The sequence below is a fragment of the Brachyhypopomus gauderio genome, chromosome 7 (genome assembly GCF_052324685.1).
Source record: "Brachyhypopomus gauderio isolate BG-103 chromosome 7, BGAUD_0.2, whole genome shotgun sequence".
NCBI classification, from domain to species: domain Eukaryota; kingdom Metazoa; phylum Chordata; class Actinopteri; order Gymnotiformes; family Hypopomidae; genus Brachyhypopomus; species Brachyhypopomus gauderio.
In genome coordinates this window covers 22,445,249-22,468,021 of record NC_135217.1, presented here as the reverse complement: position 1 = coordinate 22,468,021, position 22,773 = coordinate 22,445,249, and the positions used below count along the sequence as shown (strand labels likewise).

The following is a 22,773-nucleotide window of genomic DNA, read 5'->3' as shown; positions in this document are numbered from 1 at the left end:
TGGCCCAATTCTGTGCAAAGTTCATCCCACAGTTCGCCACAATAACGGCGCCTCTCTGGGAACTCACTAAGCAAGATGCTGAGTGGAGATGGGACAAAGAGGAACTGTGTGCGTTTGACCAGCTCAAAGATGCTTTGATCAACGCCCCCGTCATGGCATACTACTCAGTTGGAAGACCAACCAGAATCACCTGTGACGCTTCCCCTATTGGCGTAGGCGCCATCTTAGAGCAACAACAGGCAGACGGAGTCTGGAAGCCGGTGTATTACGCCAGCAGGAAACTCACACCCACTGAGACACGTTACTCTCAATTTGAAAGAGAAGCTCTCGGAGTATTCTGGGCCTGTCGAAAATTCAGCTTGTATCTCATCGGATGTGAATTCAAGATCCTCACAGATCACAAGGCGCTTGTGAAAGTGTTGTCACCTAATTCAATCCCTCCATCAGCCAGAGTGGAACGGTGGTTGCTGTACCTGCAACAGTTCACCTACCAAGTAGTCCACATCCCTGGAAAAACCAACAAGGCTGATCCCCTGAGTCGTCAACCTGTTGGTCATCGCGACAAAGCTGAGGAGAGAGAAACAGATGAGTACATCTACAGTGTCATCAAAGATTCCACGCCTCATGCTCTAACCCCCCGTGAGATCGAGCAGGTCTCCAAGGATGATCCGACTATCTCCAAGCTGCGCCAAGCCATACAGACAAACGACTGGACCTACTTTAAGGGTACAGCATTCCAGGCGGTCAAAGATGAACTTTGGACGGCTGGACAGATGGTCATGCGTGGAAACAGGATCGTGATTCCCGAAGCCCTGCAAGAGCACGTGGTACAGTTGGGACATGAAGGACATCAGGGGATTGTACGAACGAAAAACCGACTGCGAACTAAAGTCTGGTGGCCTGAAATTGACAAGATGGTGGGAGAGCAAATAAAGCGATGCTACCCTTGTCAAGTGATCGGCAAGAATGCTCCACCAGAAGAGTTAGAGCGTACGCCATTGCCAGACCAACCCTGGACTTACCTGGCAGTTGACCTGCTGAGTATCTCTGAAGGTAACTACCTGCTGGCTGTAGTTGACTACTACTCCAGGTGGCCCGAAGTTGCCTACATGAAGGTCACCAATGCCACCAATGTGATTAATGCTCTCGAAAAGATGTTCCAAATTCATGGATATCCCAAGTATCTGAGAAGTGACAACGGACAACCGTTTGCATCCAGAGAGTTTCACGAATATCTCACCGCGCATGGCATCATTCAGCTGAAAGGAGTACCATACTGGCCTCAGTCGAACGGAGAAGTGGAAAGATTCAACAGAACAATTCTGAAATCAGTGAAGATAGCCAGAATTGAAAAGAAAGATTGGAAAATTGCACTGAAAAGTTTTCTGTTCCACTACCGGACCACTCCTCATGCAGTCACGGGAGTGTCCCCGGCAAAGCTGTTGATGAACAGAGATCTCCGCGACAAACTGCCAAGCTTCACCGGTATGCCTGCTGACAGTGATGAACCCCATGCAGCTGTTTCAGAAGAAATCCATGACAAGGACGCTTTGCACAAGCTAAAACGAAACATCGCTGCTAATCAGCGAAGAGGGGCTAAGGATCAGGAAATAAAACCAGGAGACACCGTTCTTTGCAAGAACCTACACAAGTCCAATAAGCTAGACCCCAACTTCGAGTCACAGCCATATGAAGTCATCAGGAAACAAGGAAATGCAGTCATCATTCAACAACCCAACAGCCCACCCAAAATGAGAAATGCTGCTCATGTGAAGAAGTTCAACAGTGATGGCAGTCTCAGTGCTCCCTCCATTCCAAATCCAGTTGTCACACCGGCTGAGTCGGTCCCAGTCACCATTCCCACACCCACCCAGTACCCCCCTTCCGTAGATCCAGAGCCCATGACAGCGGTACCGACACCTGATGTCCCTGTGAAGTCGACTCGTGTCCGGCATCCACCTGTGTGGCAGAAGGACTTTGTTATGTCTGCCTGACCTCTAACCTTAACATGTAAAAAAAAAAAGAAAGGAGAGTGAAAGGAGAATGGTGTTGTTGTTTAAAAAGAGGGAAGGGAGAATTACTTATAAGTTTAGTTTAAAACTGATATTTATTTATTTTTCATTCTGATATAAAGGAAAGAACACTTATGTTAACATGTCAAAATGGGATTAGTTCAGAATGCAGAGCTGATGTCATACAAGTCAAGTTCAACATGGTATAGCTACATTGGAGTAGATATGTTTCATTTTCTTCAATTCTACCTCCAGGAATTTCATTATTAAAAAGAGGGAAGATGTAGTGTTCTTATTATAAAGTAACATATCGCGAGAGTAGAGTAGTGACGAACGCAAGGTCACTAACGAGATTAGAAGGATTGAGAAGTAGCCGCGACGAATATGTATGTGTGCCGTGTTGAATGTGTTGATTAAAAAAACCACGATAAAACGGACACTACTCTGGTGCGTGTGATCCCTAAAACACCACAGTGCTGTCTAACCTCAGCCCTACTGAACACACACACACACACACACACACACGCACTTTCCTTTGACGTGATCCGTGGGACTGACCTATACTAATCTATACTACTCCTACACTTTTGCGCATAATTATTCCTCGGACATTCATGGGAGAATCAATCAAAGACAAACAACAAGCCTTCAATAACATTTCCACAAAAAAAACAAAACAAAAACAAAAAAACACATTTGACCTGTGTATTTATTAAAAGAGGATTTTTAGGTTACGTATATTATACGCATCCAAAGTTTAAATATGATTCGTGCAGTTATTATAAATGAAAATACTATCAAAGTGAAAAATCTGAGCTGACGGTTGAGAATTGCGGGCAACACACGCGTCAGCGATATTTAACGAGCAAGTCTGAGACTGAGCCGACAGTCAAGCTCACAGAGCCGGTACGGAGAGTTGATCCCACGTGTGATGTAATCTATTGGTGGTCATTAGCTGTTATATGTAAACGAAAAGCCTTTCTGCGTTGCTGACAGAAAACAAGAAGACTGGTCAAACAAAACAAACCTCGCACAGTAAACAGCCGAGGCATTTCAATTTGAGCCAACATGGTCTCTTTCTTTTAAAGTCACATCATACGTTATACTATTACAAATCCCTTTCAATTTCAGTTTTCAGTTAGTGCCAGTTCATTCGGTTTTTTAACGTAGTTCTGTTTTGTTCGGTTGTTTCGCGACTCAAATATTGTCATTGCATTCTCATAGCTACTGCACTAATCTGCACTAATCAAGAAAGTTGAAGCTAATCTGTGTACGGACACAGTGTACTTTGCCTACGCCTGCAAGAAGAAATTATATTTATATGTTTCTTAGTTACAATAGAAACCCTCTCCCTTAAGTAAACATAATTATACCTTATAATAATACCTTATAATATCATTTGAGAAATATCAATGTTGCAGTGTTTCCGGGCGGTACAATGTCTGTATCCCTATATACAGCAGTACACGCTCCCTGAATTATGCTCTATAGCTGAATATGATGAATATGATGATTATATTGCTCTTCGGTCCTGAGACATCCAAAGTATTATGGGATGCTCTTGTTACTATCCGTCAACGAACTTTAATGTAGCTAATGCACGGATAATGTGTGATGGGCATTATAAATACGAATATAGTTAAATATAGCAATAAGCAGTAACAAAAAATAACTGTCACTTTTAAGCAAAAGCTCGTTTTATTTTTATTGGCTACTTCAGTTATCTATAGATAGGTTGAATTATCTGTAACTATTATGTAAAAATTATAGTTTATCTGTAGGCTTAACTCTAGCAAATTGCTAACTAAGTTTGTGATGTAAATGATGTCAGACCAGTTTTCTTTTTTTTTGTTACATTCTTCCTCTTCAGCCCCTATAGCGGGCTCCAGTGTTTTATACAGGTGTTTCAGAGCGTGCTATGTGCACCTCCCAATAAAGGTTACCACATTAAGTTAAAAGCACTTTATAAGGTAAGTTAGGCTAAGAGAGATACAAGTGTATTTATGGAAATGCGTTCATGTTGTGAATTATAAACTTAATCTTAAACCTTAACCACGTGTGCCCGGAATAATTATTTCCTAATGAGGCGCACCTGTGTTAATCTGACTGTTGAGAGGCCGTCGGTTCCGAAATGATGAATGTAAGTCTGTTTTGCTAACAAATACATTTACATTTCATCGTTTTTAAAGCAGTTACGTCTGGTTAAAAGACGAATAGGCCTAACTTATTAACGAGTAATGTATGTTTACACAAATGATGCATCACTGAATTGCTAGCGTAGCACTGGAGGCTTTTCAAGACACCCTGTAATTTACGAATGCAGACTAAACTCAATTTAGCCATTTTCTCTATACAGCTTTCGAGCAGACTGGAAGATGCATTCGCTAGTAATGATGTTAAATCAGCAGTCATGGTTATTATTGAGGAGAAATATTCCGCGTCTCTGGTCGACCGCCTGGATGAAGTTGCAATCAGGGTATCTGATCCATTAATCGTTATGTATTTTATTTATGATCCCATATTTTGACACGCATCTCGTACTGCTAATGTCATCCCGTATTTTGAATAACCTGGTAATGCAATGATGAACCAGGCTGCATATTTGCTTGCACTTTTAAACAATCCATTTAAAACAGATAGTAAATTGTTTAAACGGATCGTCCTTATCCGTTTTGTTGCTGGATGTATTATATTGGGACTATATTGAAAACTGAGCATTTTAATAAATGTAAAAAAACTCAGTCTTTGCCAACAACTCTTGTATGACCCAAATCACTGTAGCTTTTGTGAACTGTCACTGTCTGAAAATGCTTCTGGGTCTTCTTGGACAGTACCCACGTCTTTTTTTCCGTACGTGCGAAAAAAGATACGACGTCGTGAGAAGCGACTCGTACTGGACAACTAAAATGTTCATGTTGCACTTCTGAGGCGATTGACGATCTTGTGTAAAACGGCTCATTTCTTGAGTAGGCTGGTCTAATAGTTACAACTGTGTATGAATGCTAGCTTCACTGTTCAAAATAAGAGGGTGACGAACTGTGAACAAATGTTTAAAAATCTATTAAAGAAATGACAGGATAATACATATTAAAGATATGTGTTTACTGTAAGTAGCTTCGTACATCTGTAGTTGAAAGATGTTGAGTCTCCCTAGTTCACCAAGGCAACATCACACCATCGCATCTCGTGGAAGATGCTCGTGAGGCTGCACGTGAGATTGCTGCGATCTGAGCCGGCGGTTTTGCTAAAAATACATTTGTTTTTACAAGTGGATCCATTATAAACTGCTGAATGTATATTGGGATGTGTGTTCCATAATTGTTTTCCCCCCACAGGAACTGCATAAAAATGAGTTCAAAAACGTTATATTGATGTTACAAGCAATCGAGCAATTAATCTCCAGCGACATAGACTGCATCAACTGTCTTGTTCATCAGGGTATAGTAATAAAGATGAGTATCCTGTCTTTTTAAACTAATAACGCCATACAAGACGGAGCAGGCCTCAATGGATACACTAGCATACACATCAGAGCCGGCCCATACTCGAATTACACGGCTGCTAAGGTCCACCCACGCCACCAGGGGGTCCCCAAGAGCACCAAGAGATCACGATGAGCTGTGGTGGTATTGGGGGCCCCAACTGAAATTCTGCTTAGGGCCCTATATAGGTTTGGGCTGGCCCTGATACTCAATAACTCCAGCCCTTAACAGACTCCTATCCTTAGAAGGTGTAAGGCATGCACAGGTGTGTAGGGAGAGATTAGCTAGAGTGAATGACTGATGGTAGATGGTAATTTTGTGTGTCTGGAATAATATTCATTTGTTTGTAATATAGAGAATTGAATATGCACACAATGTCATGGGGAAATTGTGCCCAAGGGAACATGGTTTGAGTAACCTGTTGTATTTGATCTTGTCTTTTGAATTGCACATGCTGAACTGGTTTGAGAGGGTCTCGGACTATCTGAAGTCACAGCCCGGACCAACCAAGTCACCGGTTCTGCTCATGGAAGTCTTTTATGAAGTGTCCATGGTGACGTACCTCCACGATGGCATAAATTTAATAAAACTGTGGTCTGTGTTGGTTAATGTTAAAAACTAAGAACATTTTTGTATCTTTTCCAGGGCCTTTGCCAGTGCAATGTTGAAGGTGATCACAATATTTGTAGCTTGTTTTGAGGCATGGGATTATTTAGATTGGTTGAAATTATCACTTTGTTAATATACTGTGATTTTCCATGTTGCAGGCAGCAATAAGATATTGGAAGTCCTCCTGCTGAGGTTTGGCGCTGTTGTGATAGACAAAGATGTGACATTCAGTTTGCGCCTAGAGGTACGTACACAGTGATGAACTACTGGAAGATGAGAGGAAGCACCTGGAATTTTAAAGTAGTCTAGCTGCTCATAATTTTTTTGTTTGTTTTTTCTGGTGTAAGTATTTATCTGGTATAAGAAAATATTTAACCTAGAATCCTTTTACTGGTAATCCATAACTAAGACATATTTGCATTTAAGATAGTCAAAATAAGCAATGAGAAAATCAGATTCAATAGATATAATAGTCTTATTAATATCAAAATATTCCTTTTGAATTGTCTTATTTGCATCTGCTTCTTCCCAAACAGGCCATTAAAACCATAAACTCTATGTTGGATCATGCTTCTATAGAGACTCGCAGAAAGCTTTGCCAGACCTATGATCACAACTTTCTACTGTAAGTTATTACTTAGAAGCTTTACTCCCTTTCCACTCAATTCATAAATGTGTTGGCGTCAGTAAAGTCAACACCTGTGGTCATACCTCGCTATAATAGTAAATATAATGGGTAAGGTACTGCAGTGGTTTGATGGTATAGAGGAAATCGTATCTGATTATGCACGACACCCGACCTGCTGGGGCCGTTATGGAGACCCGGTGTGATGAACATTAAATGAAAATAGCGGATAGGGCTTTCTTGGTTTTGAAAATGTAAAAACTGAAGGGGTTTAAAAAGCGAGTGTCGCATGCTGCCTTCAAGTGGAGTTGTGTCAGTATTACAGCTTTTACTTTACATATTTTCAAATTTACATAGTAAAACCTTTAGTAAAATCGTTTTTAATTAGATTTTTGTCTACATACATTTCCTGTCCTGTTCCTGATTGATTATTTCAGAGAGGAACTTGCGAAGGTGATAATTGATGTTGGTGGTAAGTCGGTCTGCCACTTTATATACACACGCACAACACAATACATTCAAACATCATTGTATGCTAAATTGTTGCTAAAATGTTTCTCAGATTATGAAATGCAGGTGGCCGTGTCTGAGGCACTCTGTCGACTGACACCAAAGAAACAGAGGGCGGAACTGGTGGGCAAGTGGTTCAGTTACAGAAGCTTCGCCACAGACTTCGCAACAATAAGGGTGAAAGAGTTTGAAACGGTATGTTCATACAGCTACCAAGGCATATAATTTCTCATTCATACTGGAAATGAAAAATGATTTATGGAGGTCTAAAATGGTAATTAACTGGAAGTTTTATATTTTTGTCCATCATGTACGTGCAAAGGACTGTAGGATATTTCTAAACAAACTCAACAGTTATTTTGGGCCCTCAAGAAGGTATTTATACATTATTATTCCAATTTAATCTACTTGCAGTATTTGGCTTTGATTAGTAAGTGTAATTAACTGTTCTCTCTTTCTGTCGCACACAGTGTGTATTCATTTCCATGCACTAGGGCATTTCTAGACTTCACTGAGGTAAGCCTGTCAGGAACCACTCAACCATAGGTTTTGTGTTCTCATGCTACTTTGTAGGTACACCAAAGATTATTCTGCTTCCTGGTAAAGGAATGCAGAGTGCTGGTGTGTTGTGTCTCTGTGACTGTGTCCTCAACACTCACATTTCACACTGCATAGCTGTTCAAACCTGAGGACGAACTCGTGCAGCAGTTTTGGGTGGACTTCAACGTCGGAACCTCCTCCATCAGCTTCCATGTGAATAACCCAGAAGTACGTTCTGGTCCAAATTAATGTTCTCCACATGCTATGTGAATCCCTCACTTAAAAAAAAAATTGCTTGGGTCAGGAGTCAGGTCCTCAACCCCAGTATTAACCTTTTGCAACTTGTTTGTATGCAAGTTTGATCATCTGTCTTCGTTTTACTTTTCAATCATGAGGCTCTGATTGGGTTTAGTCTTTATCCTGGAGTCTGCCTCTAGCCAGTACTAACAGCCTTACTGAGTAAACCTTCACCTGTGAGAGGATCACTGTGTCTGCCCATTCATAAAAAGGAGAAGATTTTATATGGAAATGCACTGGTGATGTCATCTGTTTATTGCTTAAATGCTCATCCACCTGCAGAGAGAACTGTGGGAGCTCATTCATCTGCCTAAAGAAAGACTCAGTACATACAGCCTGCAAGGTGAGGAGTAATTCACTCAGCAGCTTAGATCTCACAGCTAAGCAAGCATTTTGTCAAGAGAAAGAATGAAACTAACTGAAAACTTGTTTATTGATTTTTTTTCTTTTCTTTTCTTTCTATACATATTCACATTTATTTTTAGCAAATCTGCTTTAGGGTGTAAATTCTAATATAAATTAATTTTTGAAAATGTCTGTGTATAGATTTGACTGTACATTTTTATAATGTACGAAGCGTCTATGATCTTCTGTTGGGAAACTTTAACTCTCTGCTTCCTGATTAGAAAGTGATGATTGGAAGATTCTGAGCATTCACATGTCACTTCCTGTCACTCACGGGGCCGTCATCGGTAATATGGTCCAGATCACATTTGATTCCCAGCATGACATCCAGACTGCTGTGAAGAGAGTCTTTGTAGGTGAGAAATCACCTGAAACCCCGAAGGTTTGTGTTGGAAGTATTTTGTTTCTATTTTGGTGTTTACTCACAATTTAAGGTGTTTAAAACTATTAACAGTCTGGTCTCACCACTGGTGGTTCCTCTTTTTGAACCCACACATTTCCCCATACAGAAGTAACAGCAATAGCTGCTATAACCGGACCTACGGTATAACAGTAAATTGACGTACTATAACGGGGGTTTTCAACCGGTGGTCTGCGGCCCCCTGGTGGTCTGCAGCAGCATTGCTGGTGGTCCGTTACATGCTCTCCAGTTTACTGAAAATACGTTTTAAAAATTTTAATTTAATTTAAAAATCTACACATTTTCAGAAGTTTTTGTTTGTATTAAATTCATTATTTATTCAGATATTTAAATCAACGTACCCCTCTCGCCCCCTGCTGGCAAAGAATACAGCATGGTCTGAATGATGGTCCCTGTGGCTGAACTAGTTGAAAACCCCTGTTCTATGATGCATTAATATGCTGAAAGCTAATGGTATGCTTTTGAAACATCTTATTTGTAGCATATGACACCACTTGGGGAAGACTCAGGTGTGTTGAATCTCAGACATAATTTGTGATAATCATTTCATATCTTACCTGCTTTTTTATTGATTGGACCTGTGAATGTGTACAATTTCTTTTAATATAGGGCTTTCTGATACAACACCAGCCGACAGTGTGCATACGTCTACCAGGTACTGTGCTGAATATCTGCATTTGTAGAAGACATTATATATTAATGTTTGTAATGGATATTAAGAGGGTTGTGAATGTCAGAGTGGGACTGATTCAGTATTATGAAATTATTTTGTTGTATTGTGTCACAGTTGTTGTCAGCTGTGTGTCATTTAAAGATCATGGGGACCTAAATCTGTCTCTGCTTGCACAAAGCTTTCATAAACTTTGCTCTCTGGTCAGAAAGCTAGCGAGTCAGCCTTAGTCGACTAAGGGAATATGCATAACTGTGTGGTCAAGCTGAAATGTTGATTGTAATGTTTCAACATGTTGGATCAATGTACTGTAGAGATCGTCTTGGAGTAACAGGTTGAAAGAAAGATCATGTGATCAAATTTAGGTTCTCAAAAATCAGGGCTTGCCAATGATATCACATGTTAATTCTAAACAAAATCAGTTCAAAATGTATCTTATTACAAGTATTAGATTATGGTAGTTTAAACTACAGGAAATTCAAAGGTAGTCGAGGCTAAGTTAAATCATTTTGAAGTCTGTAGGTTTCCATCATCATCTAGAACAAGCCATTTGTATTTAAGCCTATGGCTCCATTTCAAAGAAATGCCATTTTCTGTCAACAGCTGTAACGAGGTTTATCTGGTTCTGTGAATGTCAGTCATATACTTCAGTTTGGTCCACATTAGGGTCATTCACGCAGGGTTGAATTAGTTGATATCTCCCTCCTCTCACCAGGCTATGTCTATAATGGTGGACTGTCAAGTAAACATGGTCATTAGAATTTTAGGACCACACCCAAACTTTTTTTTTTTCCAGCAGGTTTTTTTTATAGAAAATCTGCAGAATGTTTCACGAATGTAGTAACTCTAATATACTCTAGTATCAAACATTTATGAATACTTTAAGGGTTTCACTGGGTTTTTAAATAAGCCAGGCATTTTACACGTTCGTTTAACATCCACGGCTTCTTGCATTTTTCTTTCTGTAGCTCTCCTGCTGCAGTGACCAAAGGAAGAAATAAAGTAACTACTCATTCTGCCTGGACATTATGGATGGACGGAAAGATGGATAAAAAAAACGGGATTTGGATTGTTTTTCTCCCGCAGGTTTCATTTGTTCTTCAGAGTGGACCAGGAAAACTCCCTTCACCCAAGTGAGTCTGGATCTCCACACATCTATCTACACTGTGTCTCTTAACAGCATCACCTCACCATGGTGCTTGTTTCTCTTTATCAAGATGCAGAAGTGCACCAGTGGAAGACCCTTTTTGTCTAAGAAAAGATTCGGACACGGAGGCGAGTTGACTAGGGCTATTCATGCACACAATATTCAGCCCAATATACAAAGAGCCCCACTAATACTTGAGTAAGGCCCCTCCCCCTCACATGCTTGGACAGACTTGCTTTCTTTTTGGCCCATGTATTCAGTATGCCTCACTTATTCAAATTATTAGCATGCAAATAGTTATTATAGTTCTCAGGGTAGAGTTGACTATTCCATTTCTCTCTGTTAGAAATGTCGTCATAGTTTTCATCCTCAGAAGCCAAAGTTGGGCACTCTGAATTGCCTAGTTTGAAATCTAATAAAAAAGCTCAAACATCTTGCTGTACATTAATGGATGTTGGTAGGTTCATCACTTTGATATTGAGGGTAGGACTTCCTACGTCGCTGCTAGCCTGTTTAACCAGTGTGCGGAGTGGCTATGCTAAGTCCTTCAGCTAACAGGAGTACGAAATCACATGTTTAAACCCTTCATGAACCTCCCCTTACATGCAACACTGCAGACTGACTTATGTTGTTTATTTTAAGGAAAGTGCTTGTTTAAAGAGGAGCTATACTGAGTGGATGTCTATATGACTACCTCAGGTTACCATGTCAGAAACGCTGAACAACACGTTTCTCACTGACGTGTCAGGGAGCTCACATGACAGGAAGCCAAAGGCAATAACGTTCATGGCTGCTTTATGGAGGTACCAGGTCAGTGTGGTTTGGTTATGCTGATGTGGTAAGGTCATTAAGACAGTTGTTAATGCAGTTCTAGGTTGAAAACAGACATGCCACTTTCCTGACTATCAGTCTTGATACTGTGAAATATGTGCACTGCTGTTATCCAGTCTTGATCCTGAACTGTTCCTGTATTTTCCCTTGCTCTGGCATACGTGATTAAGCTCCCACAAACTGGATAATCCTCTTTATTTAGAGGTTTAGTATGTGTACTCTAGGAAATATCATCTAGGAAATGTCATTTAGCCCCAAAAGACACACTTGATCTCCGTAAGAGACTTCTAAGCCTTAGAGACTGTTATACACTGCCAGTTTGGCTGGGTGTGTTAAAATGCCTGTTGTAGGGCCACATAAGCCACTGACCTGCCTGCTGATCAGGCCTATGGGTGACCCAGAAATTATTTATACATCGTGCTTTCATGCTACAGACTCCTAGTCTGCATAGATAGACTGTTTTAAGCTCTTTGCTTTTGTAATGTAGAGAAGTGGTTCATAAGAACAGCTAAGAGGCTGAGCCTTCTACCAGTGTTGGCTCTAAATAATTGTAAAAATAACTGACTGTACGTCACGTTAGTTGCTTACATTTTTCGCTAGTTTGGTAAGCAGATCTACAATCATATTTGGGTACAACAATGTTAACTGCATATGGTCATTTTGTGAATTAGCTTTGAGAGTCAGTTGCTGCATCTTGGCGTCATTAGATCTTTTAATTAAGGCTGGCTGACAGGGCTGTTAGCCATGTTGGGTTCTGCTGGAAAATGGTGCGAGAGTGTTAACTGTGTAGCACTGTGTGTAATGGACTTTTGTTGGACCCAAACATGCTCAATGGTTCTGTTGCCATTTGCTAAAAACACTGTCTGTTTCGTTAGGCAACCAAAATGGCTGAGTATTCATTCACACATCAATGTTTCCTCGATGAGTTTGCCCATGGTGTGCCACTGATGTTGGGTTGCAGTTTAAGCGTAACGTGCAGGTTAACTGCATGATGATCGAGTGGCATCTTTGTTGTCTAGGTGGTGCGGGCCAAAGCTGTCATCTTTGTGCAGTCTCTCTCCTCTGATGGGTATGACAGATCATGTTGAACCCATACCAGTCTTACACTCAGACAAGCCACCAAAATACAGACTATGAAGATAGTTCATCCTTTCCTCATATCTCTAGTGTTACTGGTAAATTGAGAACAAGTTGTAATCTTTTCACTCTCTAATGTATCCCATCTGGCCTGAAATGAATGCAGTATCTGGGTATGAGTTGCTTTTATATATATTTTACTTTGCTCTGAATGATTTCCAGTGGTAGTGAACTTCTTTTCATTAGGTCTGGTAGCTCTATTAGATCCATTCCTGCCGGTGTGGGACAAGTGAAATCTGCACGAAAGGTGCGTTTAAAGCTACCGTGGGTATGTTTGAGGGAAGAGAGTCTACAAGTTCACTCTAGGGTTGTTTCTTCTTTTTTTAGCAACACACACCCTTTAGAATACGCAACAACTTTGGATAATTTGTCATTGCTGTTGTTTTCAGAAGAAACTGAGGGTGTTTCACTCCGAGAGCGACACCTACGTGCTTCCCGGTGAGCGACGACTCTCCAGAGATGCGCCTCACTCCGACTATACCCGCAAAAAGCCACGACTCAAGAGTAAACTCAAAGGTACCCAGCCCACTCGCCTATGGCACTGGTCCTCAATTCTGCACCAGACACTAATATTCTTGATTCATCTCCTCATGTACATTTCCAATCCCTTCATGAGCGAAACCACATACTGAAGCAAGGACAAAAAAAAAACTAACTTAAATTGACCCCATTTTGTGTTTTTTTTTTTTTTTTTTTTTTTTTTTTTTTTAACCACCTGCAGTCCTTCCACTTTCCTCCCCCAGCAGTATGGAAGAAGAGTGCTTCAAGGTATTCGTTATTCAGCATTAGTTTTAGAGCTGGCCACTGCCAATGCCTGGATTGATGGTGTTAATCATAACTCTTCTTTAAAACTGCCCCTTTAAGAACTCCCTTAATTATTTAAGGTAAGTTGGAGAAACCCTTTGTAAGAGGAAACCCTAACGGAGTAAATTTAATTGTCAAAACATCAAAATATTTTGCCTGAGCTGGAGACATTTCAGTGATGTTTAGGGATATTGAACATTTTCTGAAGATGAGCAATTTTCCACACTGTTAATAAATGTCAACCAAACACTAACCTGGTAAATTTAGATCTCTAAATGGAAAATTTGTTCAGTTTTAAATCAACTGGTTTTTATTCCCTTTGCTTTGCCACTCTCACTGTTCTGACTGACTAAACCATTGTTAGGAATCAACCCCCAAACGCAGAGCATTGCAGAAGAGGCCAGAAGATGTGGCAGGACAGAATGATGGCAAAGAAGCTGAACTCCAGAGTCTAGACCATTCCCACCCAGTGAGGGAGACCACAACAGATTCAGGCATGTCGTAGAGACACACAGCAGTGCAACATACCTCTGCTTTAGTTATGAAGAAATATAGTAAACTGTAATTGGTAACGCGGCCAATATTTCGAGTCTGTACACTGTCCAGCACCCAAGATTTGGAACTGTATTTATGTCTATGCCCTATCTGTTTATCTTTCTCTTCAGGATTTCAAGACAAGACTGTTTCTGAAAATGCTACTTTTGCAGATGAGGAACCTGATGTGTTTACAGAGGTACATTTGCATTCAGCTCAATTCATGTCTACATACCTAAATTAAAAATTACTGATATACGTGTCCAGATGTCCAGAGGTTTTTTTTTTTTTTTTACCTTGATGGAAATGCACAGTATTAAGTATTTGACCAACATTTCAATAATACTTTTTTTGTGCTTGTCTTTAGAAGCATGGTTTGAGCAAAGGGCCACCTCCAAGAAAAGCCCCCCTGGAATCAACAGGTATGTATTTGTGCACACGCTTCACGTATACCCTACCTGAAGTTGAAAACCCATTATTTAGGAATGACTGTCACTTCAGAGTTGTGTGTGGGACCCGAGACGACTGAGATGCAACCAGAGGGAGAGAAACGGTCACCCTTCTCTACACTCAAGCCCAGAAGACTGTTCCCCTCCACTTCAATGGAAAATGCTACAGGTAGGGAGTGGTGGAGGTTCTTTAAAACCAGCAAGTTCTTCTATACTTCCACAGCCTGGTTAAAGAATGCACTAATGCACAAAACCACTAGAGGGAGTCTTGAACCATACATTCCTGGTGAACATTCCCCATGAACTCTTCTGAGCCCTCAGCCCGGCTGAACATTGAAGTTTAAAATGTTAGTCTGTTAGTTTTTACAGTGGGGAAAATGCTAGTCTGTTAGTTTTTACAGTGGGGAAAATAAGTATTTAGTCAGTCACCAATTGTGCAAGTTCTCCCACTTAAAAAGATGAGAGAGGCCGGTAATTGACATCATAGGTAGACCTCAACTATGAGAGACAAAATGTGAAAAAAAAAATTGAGAAAATCATTTTGTCTGACTTTTAAAGAATTTATTTGCAAATAATGGTGGAAAATAAGTATTTGGTCAATAACAAAAGTTCATCTCAATACTTTGTTGTATATCCTTTGTTGGCAATGACAGAGGTCAAACGTTTTCTGTAAGTCTTCACAAGGTTGGCACACACTGTTGCTGGTATGTTGGCCCATTCCTCCATGCAGATCTCCTCACGTTTCATCTTCATTGCCTTTGCTGATGGAAGGAGGTTTGCACCCAAAATCTCACAATACATGGCCCCATTCATTCTTTCATGTACACGGACCAGTCGTCCTGGTCCCTTTGCAGAGAAACAGCCCCAAAGCATGATGTTACCACCCCCATGCTTGACAGTTGGTATGGGGTTCTTTGGATGCAACTCAGCATTCACTGTCCTCCAAACACGACGAGTTGTGTTTTTACCAAATAGTTCTACTTTGGTTTCATCTGACCATATGACATTCTCCCAATACTCTTCTGGAACATCCAAATGCCCTCTAGCTTACTTCAGACGTGCCTGGCTTAAGCAGGGGGACACGTCTGGCACTGCAAGATCTGAGTCCCTGGCATCGTAGTGTGTTGCTGATGGTAGCCTTTGTAACATTGGTCCCAGCTTTCTGCAGGTCATTCACTAGATCCCCTCTTGTGGTTCTGGGATTTTTCCTCACCGTTCTTGTGATCATTTTGACCCCACGGGCTGAGATCTTGTGTGGAGCCGAGGGAGATTAGTAGTGGTCTTGTAGGTCTTCCATTTTCTGATTATTGCTCCCACAGTAGATTTCTTCACACCAAGCTGCTTGCCTATTGCAGATTCAGTCTTCCCAGCCTACAATTCGGTTTCTGGTGTCCTCCGACAGCTCTTTCATCTTCACCATAGTGGAGTTTGGAGTGTGACTGTTTGAGGTTTTGGGCAGGTGTCTTTTATACTGTTAACGACTTCAAACAGGTGCCATTAATACAGGTAATGAGTGGGGGAAAGAGGAGCCTCTTAAAAAAGAAGTTACAGGTCTGTGACAGCCAGAAATCTTGCTTGTTTGTAGGTGACCAAATACTTATTTTCCACCACCATTATTTGCAAATAAATAAATGATTTTCTCAATTTTTTTTTCACATTTTGTCTCTCATAGTTGAGGTCTACCTATGATGTCAATTACAGGCCTCTCTCATCTTTTTAAGTGGGAGAACTTGCACAATTGGTGACTGACTAAATACTTATTTTCCCCACTGTAGATGTCACGAATCACAAACCCAAATGTTGCCAGCTGTTTGATGGGTGTATGTAGGTAGCAACTAACTGCTGCATAACCACTGTCTTTCACCAAAGATGAGCTTTGGTGAACCTGAAAGGAATGTGGTGTGGATTTGTACAGAAACCATGTCTCAAGCATTGATTGAGGATGAGGAGTCTGAGACAGAGCTGGGTTCTGGAGTCATGGATGCTTTTAATACCTTCAAGACTCAGCTAAGACAACATTTCTCTGCAAGTTACCATTGTAGAAATGGCATGTTTGTGTGTGCGCACCAACATCTTCATCGCACAGCTATTTCACGCAGTGAATGCAAATGAATCCTCTTTCATTTACAGTCCAGGTATAAGAAGATTGAAGCAAAGTCACTGAAATCTTTAACTGACTGTCAGAATCATGTGAGCTCTCTGCTGCAAACCGTACATGATCAGAGGTGCGAGTCTGGATGTGTGGTAATATCTCACTATATCCTGAACGAAAATTAATCCAGAGTCGATAAATACTTGAATTTGGTTAATTGTTTTTCCTATGTGAAGACTTGTCCAATTAGATAATTTCCAGGACACTGTCGTGCAGCAGTTGGGATACCTGGAGCAGAACTGTCTTTCACTTAAACACATTGAGCAAGAAACCATGGTTTGTTTTATTCCCCTGACACAGCCTCCACATTCTCTTTCTCTTAAATCCTCCTCAGCACTATATTTTGTAAGGATTTTTTGTGTATAACAGCTTTGAGCTTTGGATAGTGCAGGATGGATGGCTTTTGCCAAATCTTTTGATTTGTTTATATGCTAATCTAGCTAGTTTATATGCTTAATCTCTGTGATTTTTTTTTTTCACAGAGGTTCTGGCAGTCGGAGTCTGACAGAGTGAGATCTTTCTGTGACAGACAACAGAAGAGGTATCTTATTCCCACAATCACCTCTACATTCACTTTGAAAAAGGATAAACCTGATTGAAATCTTTATGTAAAGTTATACAACATTAGGTCTTTTTCTTCCAGGGTGGATTCTGTAGAGGTACCGAAAGAGACTAAGCCAATACCACAGAGTCAGGCAGAAAGCACCAGAGGAATGTCCAGCTCTGTGAGCCAGTCTGCATGTTTCCAAACGTACAGAAGTTTGTTCATGTAAAACGGTAGCCCTTAATCTTTCTTTTCAGTCCTCAGATCTCCATACCACCATCTCCATGGAAATACCGAGCAGTAAAGACAGAGTGGAGAGCCAATAAGAGACGAGTGCCGCTCCAGTGACCATTGCTGCCTCCTAACTGGGACAGCACATTCACTTTAGTTTACACGCTCCTTATATAACCTGAAGCAGAAAACCTCACGCCAGAGTATTAGGATTATTTGAACTTTACACTGGAAAATAAAAATGTTTATGCATTTCATAGGAGACATTTGTACAGTGTGGATTTCAGAAATGCTGTCTTGTTTTAGCCAAGCAGGCCACCAGGGGAGGGATTTTCTCCCAAGTCTTTGACAGACAAACCCTTTTAAAAAATGTGCATGAACTGCAGTTCATGCAGTAGTAAGTGATGTGTACAAAGTGCTTTAGCAGTAAAGACAATTGGCATTGCCTATGAAGATTTAACATTGTTTACCCATTAATCATGTAATTAGGTAAGCAATTCCATTTCACTAATGTTAGCTCATGACTCTGTTCTGAATTGCCTAAACATTTCAGCTAGCAAAAAGCTTGCTGGCTTGTAATATAGGGTGTTCCTGACAGTTGATGAATATTAATCTAGCTAATGAATGGTATTTCTTTTCTCTGTAAGATACAAGGATCAGTCATATTTTAGCTAGATAATGTCAAGCATTTCATGTATCTGAGAAGAATCGTTCTCTCTGTGTGATGCTCTTTTGTATTGGGGCTGTGAGCGTTCCATGGTACAATGTCATGCCTGCTGGATCTAGCTAAGGTGGCATTTGTGGTCTCCCTGCTCACAGGGGGTCCTAGGACTTGGGGAGACTGTGCTGGTGTCTTGATGAGGTTGAAGGCTGTGCTCCGTCTTCCTCTCCAGGGTAGGGTTTGTGGTCAGGGCCTGTTGCACTTAAGACAGGGTCACTCAGCAGTGGAGTACATTATGGAGTTCAGCGTGCTATCCAGCAAGACCCACCGGAACGAACCAGCGCTGGCTTTCGTGAGTGGCCCGCGAGGACAGCTGCAGGTGGAACTGGCATGCAGGCACAGCAACACTCAACTACATTTACATTTACGGCGTTTAGCAGACGCTCTTATCCAGAGCGACTTACAAATTACAATACACATGTCTTCCATGTGTTTTACCCCCACGAACATCATACAGTCTCTACTGGAACACCTAGGCCAAAATGAGGTGAATAGCCCACCGGGCTCACAAAAGCGAGGAAGGCAACTGCAGTACTTGGTTGACAGGCCTCAACCAATGGTGGCCTCATTCCATGGTGAGCACACGTCCAAGTCAGCTCCTCACTCTGTTCTGGGAAGTAATTTGGAGCCTTTGAGGAGGTGGTGTGGAGGGGCAGGGGGTTCTACCAATACTGCTTGTTCTGCTAGCTCTGTTAACTTTATCAGTCTTGCTAATAATGCTATAATTGCCTTGAAATCAAGCTTGTAGAAGACTTACATTCTAACTTCACGTCCATGGAGAGCTTTGCATTTGTTTTTGTAAATCCTCCTCACCGGTACAATAAACCACCTTGCACCAGAATTCTGAATTGAAATTGACACTCATCTGCTACTACTTTTAGAGGGTGATCTTCATTACCAGGGTATGGATCTCTGGTGTTGGGGTGGGGCTGGAATGTTGGATCTGGCTGTTGAGCCTTCTGGAAGTATCGTTGGTTTAATTTGGCAAAACGCAGACAATGGAAGGTGCCTACCTAATGACCCCTGAGAAGATCTTGGGATGATATGGTTGCTGGTATGAAGAGTGGTATGGGTCCTAAGTGAGGCTTCAATGGATTATTATTATTATTATTATAAGAAAATGTTGATTCTGACCAATACATCAGTTCTAAAGGCCACAGTGTGATTCTGAGAACTGAGAAGTCTGCAAGCATATTGGTTGATCCTTGTATGTGCCATTTTCTGATTGTATAATATTTGGATGAATAATTAAAAAACAATGCATGCAAACAATTACTGTTTAATTAGGGAGGATTATCCCTGCTATCAGATTAGTGTCTCAGCATAACTGGATTGAGAGAATGATCTTCGCAGTGTCATGTCATTATTGTAGCTTATGTTTGGCTCCGTTGAGGGAGGACGAGATGCCGTTCACGTGATTTCTCGCCATCTCTCTGGCTTTGTCGTTTCTACACGGTTATTTTTGGTACGTCTGAAAAAAGTGATATTTGATATTGAATGGATAAAGTAATACGGGTGCACAAAACAGTTATGAAAATGCCTTTAGGAACTTGATATACAAAGTTGTCTGTTCGGTTTCGAATGTCTGTAACTTCTGTTCATGTTAGAAAGGTGCATTTCCTATCTAGCTTTGTTTTGAATATCATACTTTGCAGATTAAATACTGAATCAGAACGTGAATCAAGAAGTGAAATCTGAGTAATAGAATTCTAATATGCAGGAAGGTATGTAGCATGATATATGGACCACCTGCCCAGAAGAGAGGCAGTCGGAAGGAGCAAAAACATGTTCAGCAAAGGCCTCTGCTACACGCCATAATAAAAGCTCTTGACTGCCTCCAGTATCTCTGAGTATCATAGCTCATTGTAGCTTCTATCTCTCTACCTTTGGACTGGCTTTTCAGCAGGAGGGTGAGCAGTAATGCATTATTGTCTAACTGTTATGTGAGAAGTCTTTCTGCTTGTATGTCTCAGCTCTTGCTGTCATGATACACGAGAGAAGGCTGACGTTACAGGGTGTGTGCCGTCTTGCATTTTGACTGGATTGAATGCAGAGTGGATCTGCTCTCAATTAGCAAGAGGTAGAGATACCAGTGAACCTTTGCCACACCTTTCATATCGGTTGTGATTTCAGGCCACAACCTTTCAGGCACTGGGACAGATCTCCTGTTTACCACAGAGTCACTATATATCATCTCTTGATGCAAAATGCAACGGGCATCGTGTGAGCCAAGCACCAAAATGACGTAATGGAGCTGAACCGGATGGCACAAACGCGTCTCATGTCGTTAACCCCCATGCTTACGACCCCAGAGCGGAGAACTCAAGCACACATCCACTGAGTTTACAGCAGTGCAGCGTTCACTGCTTGGCCGAGCTCCCAGCCACATGAGGTGAGTCTGGTGAGTGGAAGCAAAATACTTAAGCATGCGCCTCGTGGAAGGCCCCGCCCCCACACGGACTGGCATTTCACCACCACCCACATGTTCCAGTCTCATTTTCACCCATGACACCACCATGAAAAAATAACTTCCATTACCTTTTTTTTACCCATGACAGGAAAGGCCATTCAGAAGCACTTTAAACTGTCCGTCATTGTAATCACATTCCGTACCTACTGCTCGCTGTCTCAGATGCAGCAAGCGCTAATTCAACAGTCTCAAACCTCAAATAAAACTTAAATCACATTGAGTTATATTACAAACATTACCAAACTCCACGGATGCATTTCTCCTTTCGGAAGAATCATCACCGTGCCGTCCACATACTGACGATCACCGGTGTTCAGCAGCTATTAGCGCGTGGAATTGTGTTTACGTTGTTCTTGTGTCGAGGTGTGCGTTGGATATTTACATTTTTACATTTGTTTATCGTTTTTGTGTTGACTTTTGTTTTTGTTAGTTCCCTTTTGTTTTGCTCTCGTTCATGTCGTTAAACATTTCAGCTGGAGACCTGAGCCTTTGCCGCCTCCTTTTTTACGTGCCCGTGCTACTGCCGAGATATAATTAAGGCAAAATAAAAGCCTGTCTAACAAGAGAATTGAGGAGAACTGGTCATAACGTTTGGTTATGTATGGCTAAATGAGCATTGCAAAGTGAGGCCTTCATTCCTGTTTCAATCTGGCTACATTGTTTTTGATGTAGTTCCACTTCATGTGAAGTTTTTTTTATGTTGCCTTCTTTCTGGGTCCTAGGTTTTTCGAGCACAAGTGGATATCATAAATATAAGGTCGAGACAAATGTTTGTTAGAATTACCAACCATGGAAGGGCAGAATGAATGTATTCTGATAAATGTATTTGTAATCTGTCAAACAAACTTACCTTATTCTTACTTTCTCAATCTAAAACATTACTTTCTCATTCTCAAATCATCACAAATGGTTTTCATAAATGTACAATGAATTTGTATTTGAGAAAATACTATATTTAGACCAAATCAAACATTTAAAAGAGCAGTGCTCTCAATTAAAGACAAGCACATTCCAGGCAAGTGACACCAGGCCATTCTCAGCATGACTAAGCATCAGTGAATAGCTGATATTCAGCCACAAATGAGTGAGTTCATAATTTTATGTTCAGGTTTCCGGTTAAAGCGAGACCAAACATATTCAAGATCATTTGGTCAAGAACAGGAGTTGATGGCCTAGCATCTGTGCTACTCTGCATGCAGAAGTGTAAGTAGAGGAACTAGGTGGAAGTGATCCTGGAAATATTTCAGAGAAAGCATAACATGAGCTGTCCCGACAGCTGAATCCGTATTAATCAGCAAAAACACGAATCACGATGATTAGAATCGACTCGTTCTAGGATACCAATAGATCAAGTGTTACTGTGAAAACGGAAGCCCCCTGATCACCAGTCCTGGTAAAAATGTATTTCTTATGTAGACTCTTGGCAATGTTCAGGCAGTTTAACAGAGTTGAAATAAGCCGTAGAAGCCAGTTGTAGTCAAGGTCTCATGTACAAATTGGCAGCCTTGTTATGGCTCAGCAGTTGTGTTCTTGAGGGCTGATGTTTTATTTTTTGTTGTTTTGCACTTTCTGATCCATCCTTAGTGTATGACCAGAGCTTGAAGCAATCTGATTGGTTGCAGCAGACTGCTCCAATGGTGATGTCATTTCTTATTTCCTCAGAGCACTTATCTAGGAGATTGACTAAATTCACTACGCTGTTAGTTGTACCTTAGTAAGTCACACCATAAGATGTCCATTTCAGTCTGATAACTCTGAAGGAACAAAACATGTAATCTTGTTTGCATGTGTTGTGTCTTGGTCTGGGAATTGGCATGGTGTTGGTCTTATGTTTGACCTTTGTTAGACATTTACACGTATACACAGATGTAAGTCCTGAATATAAAAATACTTAAACCAGTGTACAAAACCTCAAACCATATTTGCAAACTACTGACTGTAATAGATTCACTTACTTTAAATCCCTAACATGGAACCTATGCTTTGTTTTTTTGTGTATTTTACCATCATGCTTCAATCAGCAAATCTATTTTAACAATGAATAAAACGCATCATGACTATGCAACACCCTCCGTGTCTCAGTACATGCCTTTATGAACCAAGAGAATTCCTAACAGCCCGTCACATTAGGACAAACCTGGAGGTTTCACTGAGTAGTATTACACCACGTCAGATTTTGTTC

General features: G+C 40.9%; 1 protein-coding gene across 1 annotated transcript; it reads left to right on the top strand.

Moving 5' to 3' along the window:
• Positions 1-3,979: 3,979 nt before the first annotated feature.
• On the top strand, positions 3,980-17,657 carry sycp2l (synaptonemal complex protein 2-like). The gene is made up of 34 exons (XM_077013510.1): positions 3,980-4,152; positions 4,369-4,488; positions 5,348-5,467; positions 5,949-6,047; positions 6,140-6,164; positions 6,262-6,347; positions 6,640-6,728; positions 7,166-7,200; positions 7,291-7,433; positions 7,561-7,613; positions 7,709-7,754; positions 7,914-8,006; positions 8,358-8,418; positions 8,702-8,862; positions 9,383-9,410; positions 9,511-9,556; positions 10,540-10,573; positions 10,658-10,704; positions 10,789-10,846; positions 11,418-11,528; positions 12,569-12,618; positions 12,873-12,933; positions 13,076-13,202; positions 13,408-13,454; positions 13,855-13,984; positions 14,156-14,223; positions 14,392-14,446; positions 14,526-14,642; positions 16,389-16,498; positions 16,604-16,698; positions 16,802-16,901; positions 17,108-17,166; positions 17,269-17,350; positions 17,427-17,657. The coding sequence occupies exons 1-34, from the start codon at positions 4,144-4,146 to the stop codon at positions 17,493-17,495; spliced, it is 2,634 nt and encodes an 877-aa protein (XP_076869625.1). The 5' UTR covers positions 3,980-4,143; the 3' UTR covers positions 17,496-17,657.
• Positions 17,658-22,773: the final 5,116 nt, after the last annotated feature.